The sequence below is a fragment of the Macaca fascicularis genome, chromosome 16, assembly GCF_037993035.2.
Source record: "Macaca fascicularis isolate 582-1 chromosome 16, T2T-MFA8v1.1".
Lineage (NCBI taxonomy): Eukaryota > Metazoa > Chordata > Mammalia > Primates > Cercopithecidae > Macaca > Macaca fascicularis.
Window position 1 is genome coordinate 48,242,210 of NC_088390.1, and position 20,102 is coordinate 48,262,311.

Consider the following 20,102-nt stretch of genomic DNA (forward strand, 5'->3'; position numbering starts at 1 on the left):
CCAGTCTCTACTAAAAATAGAAAAATTAGCTGGGTGTGGTAGCAACACCTATAGTCCCAGCTACTTGGGGGTTGAGGTGGGAAGATTGCTTGAGTTCAGGAGGTTGAGGCTGCAGTGAGCCGTGATTGTGCCTTTGCACTCCAGCCTGGCCAACAGAGCAAGACCTTGTCTCAAAAAAAAAAAAAGTTATAAAAATAAACTTGGATCTGGTCTTCAGATAGTATAACCAGTAAATGTTGAATTTTATAACATTTCATAAATTATTAATTTCTCTAGTAAAGTCAAACACTGCAACTAAAAAGTTGCCATCAGACTAACTCCTAAAATGACTCATTGGAATCATTTTTTTTCTTTCTCACATTAGAAGCAGACTGGAGTTACTTTTTATGTTTGTTGTTCCTCCCTTTAAGTGTCAGTTTTCCATTCTTACCACTTCTTCAAAGGCAAAATTTTGTAGATCTAGCATTAGTTGACTCTTTTTATTCTTGCCTTATCTAGAATTCAGTTTTTCCTCTGATGTTATTTTTGGTCTACAACTGTGATTTAATTTTCCTCTTTTATGAAAATCTTCATTTTAAACCTTTTAATTTTACTTGTTCTCCACTATATATTTGAACATACATCATCTTTATATATAGAATCCTATATTGAGAATTGTTTTTCTTTAACACTGAATAGACTCAAAATCAACTTTGCCTTTTTTTCAAAGTTTTAAACTCAAGGCAATGATTAGTAAATTTGTAGCTGCCCTTCATCTCTTTTTTTATTTAACACGTATTTATGTAGTAATCACTATGACCAGGCACTGTTCTTAGTACTCTTTAAATATTCACTCATTTAATCCTTAAAATACTCTTATAAAATAGTGTAATTAGCCTCACTTTATAGATGAGGAAACTGAGGCACAGCTAGGAAGCTGTGGGCTTGGAAACAAATCCAGACAATCTGACTCAAGAGTCTGTTCTTTTGGCCACTGTGCTCGCCTGCCTGCCTGCCTGTCTGCCTGCCTCTCATGAAGAGAGTCTTTTGTTTTTTAGCTTTGTTTTTCTTCTGAGACAATTTTTGTCTGGTATATCTCTTCCTCAGAGTTAGTTCTAGGGTAGACAACAGCAATTGGTAGGGGAATCTACCTTTGTATGCTGCTGGTGGCATTGTGATTGCTCTGGGTTATTGACTCACCCTGTCCAAGTAGAGAGAATGTACTTCAATTGCTAGAGTGGGAGGTTCAGTCTGGGGGCTCTGTGGGGTGGGGCTGCTTCTAACTCATTTCTGTATCCCCCTACACCTACCATAGTTCTTGCTGTAATGGGCCCTAAGTACATAATTTATTGAGTGGAATGAACTAGTTCTAGTCCCAGCTTTGCGGTTAATCATTGGATATGAACTTCAGTGGATTATATCATGTTATGTGGCCTCAATTTCCCTTTCTATAAAGTGGCCATAATAGTTTGAGTGAGGAATTAAATAATATATGTGAATTGACTTTGTAAAATTTAAACACTATTTACATGTAAAGGATCAAGTGTTTTAAAAGCTGTGCTTAATTTTATTTTTATTATTTTTTAAGAGACAAGGTCTCACTTTCTCACCAGACTGGATTGCAGTAGCATGATCATAGCTCACTGCAGCCTGAACTCCTGGGCTCAAGCTATCCTCCCACTTCAGCTTCCCAAGTAGCTAGGACTACAGGCACACACCACCACACCCAGCTAATTAAAACACATTATTTTATTTAATTTTTTTGGTACAGCTAGGGTCTTGCTTTGTTGCCCAGACTGGTCTCAAGCTCTTGGCCTCAAGTGATCCCACTGCTTAGCCTCCTGAGTTGCTGGGATTACAGGCCTGAGCTACTGTACCTGTCCAACAGCTGTCTTTTAAATGGTCCTAGAAGGCTGGGCACGGTGGCTCAAGCCTGTACTTGCAGCACTTTGGGAGGCGGAGGCAGACAGGATCACTGGAGGTCAGGAGTTTGAGACCAGCCTGGCCAACGTGGTGAAACCCCATCTCTACTAAAAATACAAAAAATATTAGCCAGGCATGGTGGCGCACACCTGTAGTCCCAGCTACTTGGGAGGCTGAGGCAGGACAATCACTTGAACCTGGGAGGCTGAGGCTGCAGTGAGCCAAGATTGTGCCACTGTACTCCAGCCTGGGCAACGGATCAAGACCCTGTCTCAAAAAAGTAAATAAGCCTAGACATTAACACTTTAAAGGCTAAATAAGAGAATTTATAAGAATATAAGCTTTCCCCCAAGATACGCGTGATATTTTTAATTTTTATTAGAACATATATATCTGGCCAGGTGTGGTGGCTCATGCCTGCAAACCCTGCACCTTCAGAGGCCGAGAGGCAAGAGGATTGCTTGAAGCCTGGAGTTTGAGACCAATCTGGGCAACAGAGCAAGATTGTGTCTCAAAAAAAAAAAAAAAAAAGAAAAAGAAAAGAAAAGAAAGAAAAGGAAAAAAAAAAGAAAATATCCATCTTGGCATGCAGTTCTAGGTTAAAATATATATATATGTGTGTGTGTACATATGTGTGTGTGTGTGTGTGTGTATCTCCTATCATTTAAGATTTTTCTGAATTGGCCCTTGGGCAAAAAGAGTTACTGATTGTTGTTTTAAAGTACCTTTAAATTCTATAGGTGTGATCTTTAGGCTTCTAATCCTACATTAATGTACATAAATATAGAATATAGAATTATAAGAGGTTTTTGGTGCTGTTCCTCTTGTTCTCAGGCAGTCTGTATTGCTCCTCTGAAAGTACTTCATTTTGTGCTTATGGGAAAGAGGCACTTAGCACCAGGAATCTCTCTCTGTCCTCTGCCAGAAGAAACTAAGCAAAAATACAATCATATTTACCTTTTTAAAAAATTGTGAAACAATATACGTAACATAAAACTTAACCACTTTAACTATTTTTCAGGGTACTGTTTTGAGGCATTAAGTACATTCACCATCACCACTGTCTATCTCCAGAACTTTTTCATCTTCCCCAACTGAAACTCTGTACCTGTTAACCACTAACTGCCCATTAGAGAATGCCAACCTGTCCCTGAGGTGGAGAGGTTGTCCCTAGCAACCACTGTTCTGTTTTCTGTCTCTGTGAATTTGACCGTTCTAAATATCTAATATAAGTGGAATCATATATTTAATATGTAAATTTACCATCTTTTTTTTTTTGAGATGGAGTCTCACTCTGTCACCCAGACTGGAGTGCAGTGGTGCGATCTTGGCTCACTGCAACCTCTGCTTCCCAGGTTCAAGCGATTCTCCTGCCCCAGCCTCCTGAGTAGCTGGGATTACAGGCGTGTGCTACCACGCCCAGCTAATTTTTGTATTTTGAGTAGAGGCAGGGTTTCACCATCTTGGTCAGGCTGGTCTCAAACTCCTGACCTTGTGATCTGCCCGCCTTGGCCTCCCAACGTGCTGGGATTACAGATGTGAGCTACTGCGCCCGGCCAAATTTACCATCTTAACCATTTTTAAATATACAATTCATTGACACTACTTACATTCACAATATCGTGCAACCCTCACCATCGTTTCCTAAACTTTTTATCACCCAAATGAAACTCGGTACCCATTAATCAATAGTTTCTCCCAACCCCTGGTAATCTCTAATTTATTTTTTGTATATATGAATTTGACTATTCTAGGAACCTTACATGAGGAATCGTATAATATTTATCCTTTTGTGACTGGCTTATTTCACTTAATGTCTTTAAGATTCATCTATATTATAGTATGTGTCAGAATTTTCTTCCTTTTAAAGGCTGGATAATATTCCATTGTATATATATAACACATTTTGTTCATCCACTCATCTGTTGATGGATACTGAGTTGCTTCTATCTTTTGGCTGTTGTAAATTCTGCTATGGTGAACATGGGTGTACAGATATCTTTTCAAATGCCTGCTTTCACTTTGAGGTATAAACTCAGAAGACCTTTTCTTTACCTCACCATAAATGAGGAGATACTGGGGTTCTAGTTGCTGTAGGAACTTGTCTTGAAATTAAATATACTATTATGATGTTTTTTTTCTTTTGAGCATTTATATTAATGGGGTATTTTCTCACTGTTGACATTATACTATTCTGGAGTAGATTCAAATTCGAAATATTTTGATTCTATATTTGAATCACTTCCGTAGGATAAAGTACATTAACTTGTTTGCCTCACCTATAGCAGGAGCAATAATTCTTAGTAACTCTGACTTAACATTTTTATTACTTAGAAATTTTTTGAAAATGTCATTAATGCCTATATTTATATCTGAAATGGAATTCTTTTAATTATTTTCAGTTTTTCTTTCTACACGGAATTTAATGCCTCAACTGAACACTGCCTTCAGGAAGACACTGAAAGTTCTTTATGCAGATGAATGTATCTTAAGACATAGTGATAAACTAAGTTTTATAAATGTCAGTGCTTTCATAATGCACAGTAGATTATTTTTTCATATACTAGGCACATGGTCAAATTTCTATGCCTAAGTTTTCATATTCAGTAAACTTACTAATACCTTTGTTCTATTTTGTTGACTATACAAAATAGGACTACAGTGGTAAGGAATAGCCATTGAGGAATCTTTTTGGAGTGTAATCTATTGAAGTCCTCATTTTCTTCATACAGGTACTGTTTTGCTTTCCATTTGTTACTGGATACTTTAAAGAACATTTACTTTTTTGCTGTTTCCTGAGAAACCAACTCAGCTATCAAGCTATCAAAAATATATTAACATATTCTCTGTTATATATTGTAGTTTATTTCTCTGAGAAATTTATTTTAAAGTACATTTTTATACCTATTCAAAATGTGTAACCAATGGAGTCAGAAACTTCCAAACAATAAAACTAACACCTTTTATTGATTTATTTGTAACAAAACACTGCTTTTTGGTACCCTGATGGAATGGACCTGCAGCTCCCAAGTCTTTCTCTACCGCTAGGTGGCTAGATTTTCCTTAGCTGCTGTAACTCTAGGGGAAAAAGAATTTTTTTTTTCCCTTCCGCAGTTTTGGCAAGCTCTGCAGATCTTGCTTGGTGTTTAGCTATTTGGATTCAGTTGATTTCCTAGGATATTTGTGCTGTCAGACACTTTGGGAAATCTAATTCAAATCCAAAACATTTAATATATATATTTGAATAACCTTCAAAGGATCAAGTCTAAGAACCTGTTCTGCTAACCTATATTGGAAATGATAACAACTTGAATTTTATGAGGCAATCTTAGTAATATATGGCTTTTTAAAGTCACCAAAATTGTTAAAAAATATGTCATCCAAAAAATAACCTTTATATTAAATAGTCTGAACTATAATTTTGCCCATTATTTCAAGTTTTCTTTCTGTGTGCAAAATTTAGTGGTTAAATTCCTCATGATACAAAGAGAAAATATTTATTTCTACTGTATCTTCATGAACTTCTGATGTTTTAAAAATCAATATTCATGGAGAAATAGGGAAGCATTTCGGTTAATTTTTTTATAATCCTTAGGTCAATTTACCTTTAAAGATTAAATAATGAGATTAGTAATTTTATTAGCACACTCAAAATATGAAAAATGTGGACATAAAAAGGGAGAGTTGCCACCTTATTGATAAAGACACCTTTAAAGATATTTGGCAAGTAGAATTCTAGTAAAACTACAAATGTTACATTTCAGGAAGAGGGTTTAGCTTAGGGAATTATTGTGAGATATATACAACTTTTTTTTTGGACATAGGGTCTTACTCTGTCACCCAGGCTGGAGTGAGGGGCACAATCACAGCTCACTGCAGCCTCTGCCGCCTGGGCTCAAATGATCCTCCCACCTCAGCCTCCCGAGTAGCTGGGACTACAGACATTTGCCGCCATGCCTGGCTGATTTTTGTATTTTTTGTAGACATGGGGTTTCACCATGTTGCCCAGGCTGGTCTCAAACTCCCAGGCTGAAGGGATTTGCCTGCTTCAGCCTCCCAAAGTGCCGGGACTACAGGAGTGAGCCACCATGCCTGGCTGTATTGTGGTATATTAAAGAGCGTGTGCTTTGGAGTTTAATTACTGACTCTGTCACTTCCCGCTTTGTGACTTTTGGCAAATTACTTAATATCACTGAGCTTTAGTTTACTTGTTTTGTAAAGGCAATATATGTAAAGCATTTACTACTGTGCCTGAAACAGGGTAGGTGCTCAACATACGTCATCCTCCGTTTAATCCACAGTTGTGCTATTAATAACTGATTCTCACTTATACTGGAGAGTCTCTACAAAAAAGCAGACTCAACCTATTATTAAGACTGCATCTGTAAGTAACTTTGCTAATACCAAGAGTTCAGGCTTTTCACAGTGTCCTGACTATAAAGGGAAAGTTTTGAAAATGTGTTTCTTCTGTTAAAATAATAGCAGCTAACACTTATTGATTGCTTACTGTGTACTAGTACTCTTCTAAGTTCTTTATGGATATTAGCTCATTTATTGCTCATAACAACCATATTTGGTAGGTCCCATTATTCTGTTGTTATCTCTATTTTAATAGGATGCAGAAACTGAGGCACACAGAGATTAACCTTGCTCAAATTTACACTAGGCTGTAAAGCCAGGCTGGTGGAGCTGGGCTCCAAAACCAGGCAGGCTGGCTCAATGATCTGCATTCCTAACCAGTTGCCTAAATGATTAAAACATTTTTGTATACATTTCTACTGGATGCATTGTTTAATGGTGGAACACTTGGAGAATATTTTGTACTTATTTTACTCTTTTAAAACACTCCACCCTCCAAATAGTGGTTACTGTTGAAATGATTGAAATACTTATTTTGGAATTTCAATATATTCCTCTATTTTCAATAAAATGAAATTACTTTCAATAAAAATATATGGTTAGAAAGATAACAAAATGCTTAGGTGTTAAATCATTTACAAAAATAGACATTAGACATGAACCTTTTAAAGACCTTTAAAATTATTTTGTTACTGTGTCGTTTTCAATAAATAACACCACCTAATTGGACTAAATATTTTGTTAGACATACAAAGGAAGTTCTTCAAATTTGGATTTCTTTCCAGGTTGAAAGAGGGGAGCTCCTTGAATGCTATAGAAGTGTATTGTGGTTGATGGCTTTTCTGTGTTTGAATTTGTTCCAGCTGTGCTACAGTGCTGTTCTCCTACCCACATGGATGCTCTAAGTAGTTGTGTCACTCCCACTGCCTCTTCCTATGCACACTGCAACTACTTCCAGGTAGGAGTCTTGCAACCGTGGCCATGCTCTGCACTTCATGTGCGATTTTATCAACCTTGCAAAATTTCAAAGTGTAATTTTATATTAATGAGTAACCAGAAGTAAGCTGTGGATTAATGGGCTTTGTTTTCTCAGTTCTTAAAAAAAAAAGGAGAGAGAATTGATATAAATAATATCTCAGAATTCTTCTAGGCCAGATCTGTTCAGTATAGTAGCTACTAGCCACATGTGGCTATTTAAGCTAATTAAAATTACATGAAATTTAAAAATTCCTCAGTTATACTAGCCACATTTCAAGTACTCAATAGTTTCATATGGTTATTTAAATTAAAATTAAATAGATTTAAAAATTATTCCATACTTAAAGTAGACACATTTTGAGTGCTCAGTAGTTTCATATGGCTTATGGCTACTGAATTATACAGCACAGATCTAGAACATTCCCATTATTGCTGCAAGTTGTTTTAAAAAGTGCTGTTCTGGATTTTTCCAAGGTAAAATGAATACCAGATAAACTATACAAGTACATAAGTCATCAAATGACAGATTCTTCCAAGTTGATACAGATAATTAGACTTTTCTTTTTAAGGAGAAAGGAGAAAAATGTCAAAAATGAGAAATTTAAACGGTGGCCCCCTTTATCCATAGCCCATATGTTGTAAACACCAAAGTGGTTCAGCATCCCGTATTCAAAATGCTTGGGACTAGAAGTGTTTCAGATTTTGGATTTTTTCAGATTTTGGAATATTTGCAAAAACATAATGAGATATCTTAGGGATATGACCTGAGTCACATAGTTTAAAGGTAATTTCATACAATATTTTTTGTAACTTTGTTCATGAAACAAAGTTTGTGTTAAGTGCTTTTGTGCTGGAATTTTCCACTTGTGGTGTCATGCCAGCACTCAAAAAGTTTCAGGTTTTGGAGTATTTGGGATTTTGGAATTTTGGATTAAGGATGCTCAACTTTTACTCCAAGTATCTTCTCATTATTTCTTAGGAGACACTTGCTTGGAGTTAAATGTTTTATATAGCTATTTTAAGGATACTTTTAAATTCCATGCTTTGTATTTTTATGCTATAACTGCTAAAGATTGGAATTGCGTGTTTGCCTTGGATAAGCATCTAGCCAAGATAGTTTCAGTTCTTAAGAGAATATCTTACTAGTGGCATTAGGGTACTCAAAAGAACATTCCTTTTTTTTTTTTTTTTTTGGAGAAAAATCTACATAGGAAGTCAAATTATAATCAGGTTGTTGTTTGAAAAGTATAGGATGAGGTCAAGGGGACTTAGCTGGCCCTTTTCATGGCTGATATGATCAAGCATGATATCCCAGTCCATTCATCTTCACTGGAGGGACACACCTATCCCACAGTTAGATGCTCTTGTTTGTGGGTCCAGGCACTCTCTTCTCTGGATCATACTGGAGATACTATGACAGTGTTTATATCTTGATTATGTTGTATGCTAAATGAAACATTTTAATAAAGGCCTTTTCTTGTTATAGAGACAATATATGGCCATGTGTGGTGGGTCATGCCTTAAAATCCCAGCTCTTTGGGAGGCCATGGTGGGAGGATTGTTTGAGGCCAGGAAATTGAGATGAGCCTGGGTAACATAGTGAGAGCCTATCTCTAAAAAAAAAAAAGAAAGAAAGAAAGAAAAAGGAGGGAGGGAGGGAGAGAGGGTGGGTTAGTTGGGTGTAGTGGCGTGTGTACCTTTCATCCTAGCTTGGGAGGCTGAGGTGGAAGGATCAAGCGATCCTCCCACCTTGAGGAGTTTGAAGAGTTTGAGGCTATAGTGAGCTATGATTGTGCCACTGTATTCCAGTCAGTGCAACACAGTGAGACCCTGTCTCCAAAAAAAAAAAAAAAAATCTGCCAGGCGCAGTGGCTCATGCCTGTACTCGCAGCACCACTTTGGGAGGCTGAGGTGGGTGGATCACTTGAGGTCAGGAGTTCAAGACCAGCCTGGCCAACATGGCAAAATCCTGTCTCTACTAAAAATACAAAAATTAGCTGGGCGTGGTGGTGGGCACTTGTAATCCCAGCTACTCAGGAGGCTGAGGCAGGGGAATCGCCTGAATCTGGGAGGCGGAGGTTGCAGTGAGCCAAGATTGTGTCATTGCACTGCAGCCTGAGTGACAAAAGTGAAACTCTGTCTCAAAAACAAAACAAAAAATTTAAAAAAGAAGACAATACATGTTCATCATAGGAAAATAGAGATAAGCACACATAAAATTTTGAAATAGAAAAATGGGAAGGTGTTTCAGATTCCAACCTGAAAATAAATGCAATTAGTTTAGTTGGACTGTAGGTATGGGTGAGAGCGTGCGTGCACGGTCAGTACGTTGTAATGTTTAAGAGCAAGAGTTCTTGAGTATGGCAAACCTAGGCTTGAAACCTGGCTCTGTCAGTTATTTCATTGTAACTTTGGGTAAATTAGGAAGTTTCCGGACCTCAGTTTTATCATTTGAAATGGAGATTATCACATTTCACCAGGCTCTTTTGAAGGTTGGATGAAATCTATATAAAGCACTTTGCGTGTGCTTGGCACATAGTAATAACTCAATAAATGCTGCTATTGGCTATAGTCACTTAGTGCTTATACCATTTGAATTTACATTATTTGGCATTAGTGGCCTTCCAAAAATCATTGACAATCTTTGTTAATGAGTGTGTTTAGCAACATCAACTCACTGCATACTTTCTTTAATCATAGCTCTTCTGTATTTTAAGTTTATAATCTGATGTATCAGATATAATCTGTTTATAATCTGATATAATCAACAAACATTTATTGAATGCCTACTCTGTGCGAAGCTCTTCATTGGGCAACATCAATTCATTTCATGTTTTATTTAATCATTCTTCTGTATTTTATGTTCACAGATCTTTATCACCAAACATGTATTAAATGCCTACTCTCTGCAAAGTAGTATATGTAAGAGAATATATCTTAAAGATGTAAATCTAAAAGCAACAGCCATTTTAGTCTATTGCTTTATTATTATTATTATTATTTTTTTTTTTTTTTTTTTTTGAGACGGAGTCTCGCTCTGTCGCGTAGGCTGGAGTGCAGTGGCCGGATCTCAGCTCACTGCAAGCTCCGCCTCCCGGGTTCACGCCATTCTCCTGCCTCAGCCTCCCGAGTAGCTGGGACTACAGGCGCCCGCCACCTCGCCCGGCTAGTTTTTTTGTACTTTTTAGTAGAGACGGGGTTTCACCATGTTCGCCAGGATGGTCTCCATCTCCTGACCTCGTGATCCGCCCGTCTCGGCCTCCCAAAGTGCTGGGATTACAGGCTTGAGCCACCGCGCCCGGCCTGCTTTATTATTAAAAATAAATAATCCCAGGAAACAAAGGGCATTTGATACTCCATCCATTTTTCCCCATATTATTTGGAACAGAATATTAGTACCACTCCCTGAATCCGTAGAAGGATTGGTAGACTTTTGAGCATCCTGTTTTTGAAATTTCCTTACTGCATTCCTAAAACAGTATATGATAGATACAAATTATGTTTTTGTCTGTCAGCTTTTATGGAAGAATTTGGTGTATAGTAGCTTTCTCAGCAAATAGGTATTTGGGTACTATAGCTTTTGATTTTGTATAGTTTAACCCTAAGAATTATTGACCCATTGAAGTGTTAAACTTAGCAGAGTGGTTGACATGTAGTACATACTAAGTAAATGCTAACAGTAGATTTGAAGCTACTATTGCTGAAAAGTAGATTCGTGTCTAGGTTTTCTTAGTGATCTTTAAGTTTAATCTATTTATGTTTAGCACTCATCAGCCTAAATATTGTAGCTTTCCTCCTTAATCTCATATTTGATTTTCTATCCAAACAGTTATATTTTTTCTTTTCCCAGAATCCTTCAATGCAATCCTCCTATCCAGTTGAATTTTTGCCTTCCAATTGGCCCTGCAGTACTACTGATGAAAATAAAAAGACAGAAGTAAACCTAGAGGCTGTCTTTCAGATAGTAGATGAGTTGCATTCCTCCCCTAAATTGGAGATGGTAAAGGTGGAGCCTGTTGAGAATCAGTGCCCAACATCTCAATCTAACAGAGGCCAACACATTCTAGCTAATTCTAACAACAGCAATCCATGTTCTGCAAGTCAGGCTAGCCAGCTGGAGCCACTTACTCCTGTAGGCTCAGATATTATGTCTTTTGTGGTTGGAACAGAACAAGCAATTGCCTGCTCTCTACCACAGTCACCTGAGTACATCTATACCATCCACACAGCTCAGCCTGTTGAAAATAGCACAATACAGGAATCTGCAGCCATCCAGCAAGCTCATGTCAAACTGAAGGAGCACCTAAATCATAATCCATCTCCATCTTCAGTAGTATTTGTGCAGGAAGGGCCACCATTCAGCACACACCAGGTAAGGGGGCAAAGAAAAAATCCTAATAAAGCTCAAAGTACCTAGTACTTCTGCTAAAGATTATTCTAGTGGAGAGTTTGTTCAGATTTTATTTGAGTTTAATACTAGTTCATTATGGTTTCCAGGAGGATCATGTCCCAGTGCTTCTGCACAAAAGATTCAGAAAGAAGTTACCTTAACCCTTAAGCATCCTCTCATTGTATTATGCATGGTCTGAAGTCAACCTCTAAAGAGAGGTTGTCTCATTGAGCATTGTGGTATGAAGCTTATTTTCATGTTATAAGCATCCCTTGAGTTTTTGCTTCCTATCTTAATTCGAATAGATTAGATATGCCTGGCCGATAATTCTGTTACCCAGGAGGGATGGTTTATTTGACAGACATTATGAGGACTTTCCTAGCCATTTGTAGCACAGAGGTAAGGAGACGGTTGGAGGTCTTTTCTAACTTTATTACAGCATCATTGAACTGTAACTTGTGAGCATACTGTGTTTGAATTTCCTTACTAATATCTGCACTCCTAAAGCAGAAGGTAAAGGCTAATTCCTTTATTGCCACTAGTTTATTACAAGAAAATGAATAAACTTTAATTCTCAATAATTAGAATAATTCATCAAAAGTATATCCACAGAAACAACGTCAAATAGCACCTGTTGTCATTTTATAAGAGGAAGCTAAATAATGTGTACACACTGGACATATAATGTGGAATAGACATTGGAGACATTGAAGATGTGGAAGAGTGGGAGAGTGGGAGGGGGAACAGAGATGAGAAATTACTTAGTGGGTACACTGTACACTATTCACTCAAAGCCCAGACTTCACCACTATGCAGTATATCCATGTAACAAAATTGTACCTGTACCCCTTAAAATAATACCCAAAAAAATCCAAATTAAAAAAATTTTTTTTTTTTGAGATGGAGTCTCTCTCTGTCACCTAGCCTGGAGTGCAGTAGTGCAATCTTGGCTCACTGCAGCCTCCACCTCCTGGGTTCAAACGATTCTTCTGCTTCAGCCTCCTGAGTAGCTGGGACTACAGGTGCCCACCACCACGCCCAGCTAATTTTTTGTATTTTTAGTAGAGACGGGGTTTCACCGTGTTGGCCAGGCTGGTCTCAAGCTCCTGACCTTGTGATCCACCCACTTCAGCCTCCTAAAGTGCTGGAAGTACAAGTATAAGCCACCACGCCCAGCCTACAAAAAAACTTTTTAAAAATTAACTAGCACCTGTAGTCCTAGCTACTCAGGAGGATCACTTGAGCCCAAGAGCTTGAGGTTACAGTGAGCTATGATTGTACCACTGTACTCTCACCTGGACAACAATGTGAGACCCTGCCTTAAAACAAACAAACAAACAAAAAAACACACACAAAAAAAACAAAAAAAACCCTGCACTTTTGTAAGTTAAAAAAAAAAAATCAACAAGCTTCATGGTAGATATTCCTCTGATCATAAGTAAATGTTTTAGCTCCATATACAGTTTAGTAGTTTATGTATGGAGAAAGGTATAGTATCATTTATAAGAATGAAAAGCCTTATAAGCTTGTTTGTTGGATCATGTTCCTATAATAGAACTCCTCTGATAAAATATCTTAACTTTTAGCAGATATTTGGAGGAAATCTCAATTAATGAATGGGTTTAATATTTTAGGTGGATGCCAATATAAAATGCCAGACCAGTTCACGTGAGAATATCTTGCCTTCAGAACAGATGGGATTCCTCATTTCAGAAATGGGGCCTGCTAGCAAGCCTAGCAAAGACACAGGTTTAGCCACTCCAGCCAGATACAGAGAGCACAGAAGCAACTCACAACAAGGAAAGTCCCCTGGTAAGGATTATTGTGCTCTAGAATGCCAGAAGTAGAATCACGCTGTAGAATTAATATATGAATGACAGTTTTTCTGGGTCTCCATTTATTATTCATAATTGTATTATACCTGTCACATTGCTATTTTTACATAGCTATAATTTTAACTCTATATTTGTTCTTAATTATCTTTGTAAAGTATGTAATAGTTATTTTCCTAGTATTACATATAATGATTTGGGCTTTGAAAAATATAGAACATATTAAGAATAAGCAAAGGAATTTAGATTATTTAACTTGGAGAAGGCAGGGATGAAGGATGATTTAATAACTATCCTAGATGCCAGACTTCGAAATTGTAGTTGGACTTGTTCTGTTATTAACAGACTCTAGGACAAGAGGGCATGTACTTGTATTGTGACAGGAGAAAATTAGATGGAAATTTAGGATATTATCCTGAGCGTATTATAAAGGTACTGTAAAGTATGACCCTATACCAATGGTTTGTTATTCTTGCAGTTTGTAAGAACTCAGAGTAAGTGATTGTTTTAGGGACATATAGTTGCTTCTAATATGACAAAATCATGTTTTTTTGAAGAAAATAGTAACATCTAATAAAACGTGTATTTTATATGATCCAAAAATCAGGTTACCAAAGTCTGCAATGCACAATTTTAATATTCTAGAATTACGTGCATGTCAGGGGCATGCAGTGCAGGAATTAACCAGGACAAACAATCATTTTAACCTACAGTAATTTGAAAAATGTTGAGAACTTCTGTGAGAACTTTTCCAAAAAGTTAATTAATAGTGATATGATCATAGGTCATAGTGTAGCTCAGATTCATAGGGTTCTTTCTGCAAAATGTCTTTTAGGCTAAAAACTATCCATCATTTGTTCACTAAACTTAGCTTGCATGCTTTTAGTTGACGATATTTTCCAATCCATCATTAAAGATTAAAGATTTCTCACCACTGAAGATGTTTAACACAATGGCATGAGCTTTGAAGGCAATTTAGATGAGAGAAGGGCAGGAACTAATATTTACTGTACCCATTTTTATGCCATACGACAAACTTGATGGAAGTGGTATTGTCATTTTAAACTTCAGGAAATTTAGGCTTAGAGTAAGTAACTTGTTCAAGGTCACATATAAATTTGTTTTCGTTTTTCATTTTTTTGAGACAGAGTCTTGCTCTGTTGCCCGGGCTAGAGCACAGTGGCACGATCTTGGCTCACTGCAGCCTCCTCACCTCATGGGTTCCAGTGATTCTTGTGCCTCAGCCTCCCAAGTAGCTGGGACTACAGGCGTGTGCTACCACACCCGGCTAATTTTTGTATTTTTAGTAGAGATGGGGTTTCACCATGTTGGCCAGGCTGGTCTTGAACTCCTGGCCTCAAGTGATCCGCCCACCTCAGCTTCCTAAAGTGCTGGGATTACAGGTGTGAGCCACCACGACTGGCCCTTTTTTCTTTTCTTTTCTTTTCTTTTCTTTTCCTTTCCTTTTTTTTTTTTTTTTTTTTTTTTTTTGAGACAGAGTCTTGCTCTGTTGCCCAGGCTGCAGTACAATGGCACCATCTCGGCTCACTGCAACTTCCACCTCCCACATTCAAGGGATTCTCCTGCTTCAGCCTCTTGAGTAGCTGGGATTACAGGCACACTCCACCACGCCTGGCTAATTTTTTAATTTTTAGTAGAGACAGGGTTTCTGCCATGTTGGCCAGGCTGATCTCACACTCCTGCCCTCAGGTGATCTGCCTGCCTTGGCCTTCCACAGTGCTGGGATTGCAGGCATGAGTCACTGCGCCCAGCTGCCTTTTTTCATTTTTTATGGAGACAGGGTCTCACTATGTTGCCCAGGCTGGTCTTGCATTCCTACACTCAAGCAGTCCTCCTGCCTTGACCTTTCAAAGTGCTGGAATTAACAGGCATGAGCTACAATGCATGGCTAGTCTTGTATAAATTAATATTGCTAATATGCTACCCTAAGTTGTCTGCCTGTAGAGCGCATATTCTTTCCTTTTCATTTTTTATTGTGTTGAAGAACACATAATATAAAATTTATCATTTTAACCATTTTTATTTTTAATTTATAATTTAAATGTAATTGTACATATTTATGAGGTACAATGTGATTTTTTGACACATATATACATAGTGTAATAATCAAACTGAGATAATTACCATATCCATTACTTTAAACATTTATCATTTCTTTGTGGTGATAACTCTCTAAACCTTTTCTTCTAGCTGTCTTGAAATATACACTACATTGTTATTTGCTACAATTATTCTACTGTGTAATAGAATACCAAAACTTACTCTTCCTATCTAACTACAACTTTTGACCAACTTCTCCCAATCCCCCCTTTCCTACCTTCCCCAGCCTCTGGTATTTACTATTCTACTCTCTTCTGTGAAATTAACTTTTTTAGCTTCTGTATATGAGTAATATTATGCAGTATTTGTCTTTCTGTGCCTGACTTATTTCACTTAACGTAATGTTCTCCAGGTTCACCTATGCTGCCAAAAATGACAAGATTTCATTCTGTTTTATGGTTGAATCATATTCCATTGTATATGTGAATACACACACACACACACACACACACACACACACACACATACATATACAGTGGAATACTATTCAGCCATAAAACAGAATGAAATCTTGTATGTTGAAGAGACATCTCCACACTGGTGTTTACCACAGCACTATTCACAATAGCCAAGATATATATACACACACATATATACATACACATATATGTATATACACATGTATATATTTATGTATATATACATATATGTATGATATATGTATATATGTGTATATATGGATGCATACACATATATATATCACATTTTCTTCACCTGTAGATGCATATTTAGGTTGATCCATATCTTGGCTATTGTGAATAGTGCTGTGGTAAACATCGGTGTGGAGATGTCTCTTTAACATACTGATTTCATTTGCTTTGGAGATGCAACCAGTAGTGGAACTGCTAAATTATATAGTGGTTCTATTTTTAATTTTTTAAGGAAACTTCATACTGTTTTCTATAATGTTATCCTAACTTACATTCCTAGAAATAGTATATGAGTCCCCTTTTCTCTGCATCTTTGCCAGCGTTTGTTATTTTTTGTCTTTTTGATAATAGGCATTTTAACTGGGATGAGGTGATATTGTGGTTTTGATTTGCATTTCTCTGATGATTGGTGATATTGAACATTTTTCCATATATCTGTTGGTCATTTGTGTATCTTCTTTTGAGAAATGTCTATTCAGGTCTTTTGCCCATTTTTAAAATTAGACTGTTTTTGTCTTTGTTTTGCTTCTGAGTTGCTTAAATTCCTTATGTATTCTGCATATTAACCTTTTGTCAAATGTATAGTTTGCAAATACTTTCTCTCTTTTTGTAGGTTGTCTCTTCATTGTATTGTGTCTTTTGCTATGCAGAAGATTTTTAGTTTGATATAATCCCATTTGTCCATTTTTGGTTTTGTTGCCTGTGCTTTTGAGGTCTTATCCAAAAAGTCCTCAGCCTCCCAAGTAGCTGGGATTACAGGCGCCCACCATCATGCCCGGCTAACTTTTGTATTTTTAGTAGAGACAGGGTTTCACCATGTTGGCCAAACTGATCTCAAACTCCTGACCTCAAGTGATCCGCCCACCTCGGACTCCCAAAGTGCTGGGATTACAGGCGTGAGCCACTGTGCCTGGTCTCCTTTATCATTTTTTATTGTTTTTTACTTAAAGTCCTTTTTTTAAATTTTATTTTTTGAGATGGAGTTTCACTTTTGTTGCCCAGGCTGGAGTGCAATGGTGTGATCTTGGCTCACTGCAACCTCTGCCTTCCAGGTTTGAGCGATTCTCCTGCTTCAGCCTCCCGAGTAGCTGAGATTACAGGCATGTACCACCACGCTCTGCTAATTTTATATTTTTAGTAGAGACAGGGTTTCTCCATGTTGGTCAGGCTGGTCTTGACCTCCTGACCTCAGGTGATCCACCTGCCTCAGCCTCCCAAAGTGCTGGGATTATAGGCGTGAGTCATTGCGCCTGGCCTTAAAGTCCGTTTTATCTGATGCAAATATAGCTACTGCTGTTCTTGTTTGGATGATGGAAAAGATGGAACACTCTTTTCCATCCCTTCACTTTCATTCTATGCATATCTTTTTTTTTTTTTTTTTTTTTTTTTGAGACAAAGTCTCACTCTGTCACCCATGCTGGAGTGCAATGGTGAGATCTCAGCTCACTGCAAACTCCGCCTCCTGGGGTCAAACGATTCTCGTGCCTCAGTCTCCCGAGTAGCTGGGATTACAGGTGCATGCCACCAAGCCCAGGTATTTTTTTTGTATTTTTTGGTAGAAACGGAGTTTCACCATGTTGGCCAGGCCAGTCTGGAACTCCTGACCTCTAGTGATCTGCCTGCCTTGGCCTCCCAAATTGCTGAGATTACAGGTATGAGCCACCACGCCCAGCCCCATTTTAACCATTTTTAAGTGCATAGTTCAGTAGTATATTCACATTGTTTGAAACAGATCTCTAGAACATTTTTATCTTGCAAATCTGAAACTCTATATCCATTAAACACAATTTTCCTTTTCCCTCTTCACTTGCCCCTAGTAACCACCATTCTACTTTCTGTTCCTATGCATTTAACTATTCCAGGTACCTCATTTAAGTGGAATCACGCAGCATTTGTATTTTTGTGACTGGGTTATGTTTTCAAGGTTCATTCATGTTGTAGCATGTGAAAAGATTTCCTTTCTAAGGCTGAATAATATTCCCTTGTATGTACATATGACATTTTGTTTATTCATTTCTTAATAGACATTTAGGTTGCTTCTGCCCCTTGACTATTGTGAATAGTGCCACTATGAACTTGGGGGTGGAAATATCTGTTTTGTTTCTCTTTTTAAGAGATGAGGCCTCTGGCCGGGCGCGGTGGCTCAAGCCTGTAATCCCAGCACTTTGGGAGGCCGAGACGGGCGGATCACGAGGTCAGGAGTTCGAGACCACCCTGGCTAACACGGTGAAACACCGTCTCTACTAAAAAATACAAAAAACTAGCCGGGCGAGGTGGCGGGCGCCTGTAGTCCCGGCTACTCGGGAGGCTGAGGCAGGAGAATGGCGTAAAAACCCGGGAGGCAGAGCTTGCAGTGAGCTGAGATCCGGCCACTGCACTCCAGCCTGAGCGACACAGCGAGACTCCGTCTCAAAAAAAAAAAAAAAAAAAGAGATGAGGCCTCACAATGTTGCTCAGGCTAGACTCAAACTCCTGGACTCAAATGATCTTCCTTCCTCAGCCTCCCAAGTACTGGGACTACAGGCATGTGCCACCATGCCTGGCTCCAACTATCTCTTTGAGGCCCTGATTTCATTTGCATATATCCAGTAATGGATTGCTGGATCATATGGTTAATCCAATTTTTAATTTTTTGAGGAACCTCCATACTATTTTTCATAGCTGCCATACCATTTTATAATCCCACCAACATTGCAAAAGAGTTCTAATTTCTCCACATCCCCACCAACACTTATTATTTCCTGGATTTTTTAAAGGATGGCTTCTATAAGTAGCCATCTTAATGAGCATGAGCTGGTAGATACTTCATTGTAGGTTTGATTTTTTTTACATTTCTGTGATAATTAGTGATACTTAGTATCATTTGTATACTTACTGGCCATTTGTATATCATCTTTGGAAAAATGTATATTCAAGTCTTTTGCCAGTTTTTCAGTTGGTTCGTTTGATTTTTGGTGTTGTTCAGTTGTAGGAGTTTTTAAAATATATTCTGAATATTAACCCTTTAGTGGATATGATTTACAAATATTTTCTCCCATTCTGTGAGTTGCCTTTCATGATGTTTTGTCCTTTGATGAGCAGACACTTTTAAGTTTGTTGTAGTCCCATCTGTCTATTTTGCTTTTTTTTTTTTTTTTTTTTACCTTGTGCTTTGGGTGTCATATCCAGGAAAGCATTGCCAAGTCCAGTGTCATAAAGTTATCTCTCTGTGTTTTCTTCTAGGATTGTTATAGTCTTAAGTCTTACGTTTAGGTCTTTAATCCATTTTGAGTTAGTTTTCATATATGGTGTAAGAGTTTAACTTCATTCTTTTGCATATGGATACCCAGTTTTCCCAATACCATTTGTTAAACAGAGAGATTGTCCTTTCCCCAATGAGTGGGCTTGGCACCTTTGTTGAAGGTCATTTAATAATATATGTGAGATTTATTCTATTGAATATTCATTGATATATTTGGCTGAATTTATGCCAGTAGCACTCTGTTTTGATTACTGTAGCTTTGTAATATGTTTTGAAATCAAGAAGTGTAAGTCCCTTAACTTTGTTCTTTTTCAAAATTGTTTTGACTATTTGGGATCCCTTGAGATTCCATATGAATTTTAGGATGAAGTTTTCTATTTCTGTAAAAAAAAATTAACTGAGATTTTGAAAGGCATTGTGTTGAACTGTAGATTGCTTTGCATGGTATAGATATCTTAACAATATTTCCAGTCCATGAACATGGAATGTGTTCTACTTATTAGTGTCATCTTTAATTTATTTCAGCAGTGTTTTGTAATTTTCAGTGTAAAAGTGTTTTGCCTCTTTTGTTAGATTTATTCCTATTTTATTCTCTCTGATGCTATTGTAAATGAAATCTTTCCTTTTAA

At 37.5% G+C, this 20,102-nt stretch overlaps 1 protein-coding gene across 1 annotated transcript in view; it reads left to right on the forward strand.

Annotated features, from left to right (window-relative positions):
* The window catches only part of HSF5 (heat shock transcription factor 5), a 58,286-nt gene that overhangs the window by 15,255 nt on the left and 22,929 nt on the right, over positions 1-20,102 (forward strand). The window contains exons 3-5 of the mRNA XM_005583833.5: positions 7,125-7,219; positions 11,090-11,611; positions 13,264-13,441. Coding sequence (XP_005583890.2) covers positions 7,125-7,219; positions 11,090-11,611; positions 13,264-13,441 — 795 coding nt within the window. The remainder of the gene's footprint in view (positions 1-7,124; positions 7,220-11,089; positions 11,612-13,263; positions 13,442-20,102) is intronic.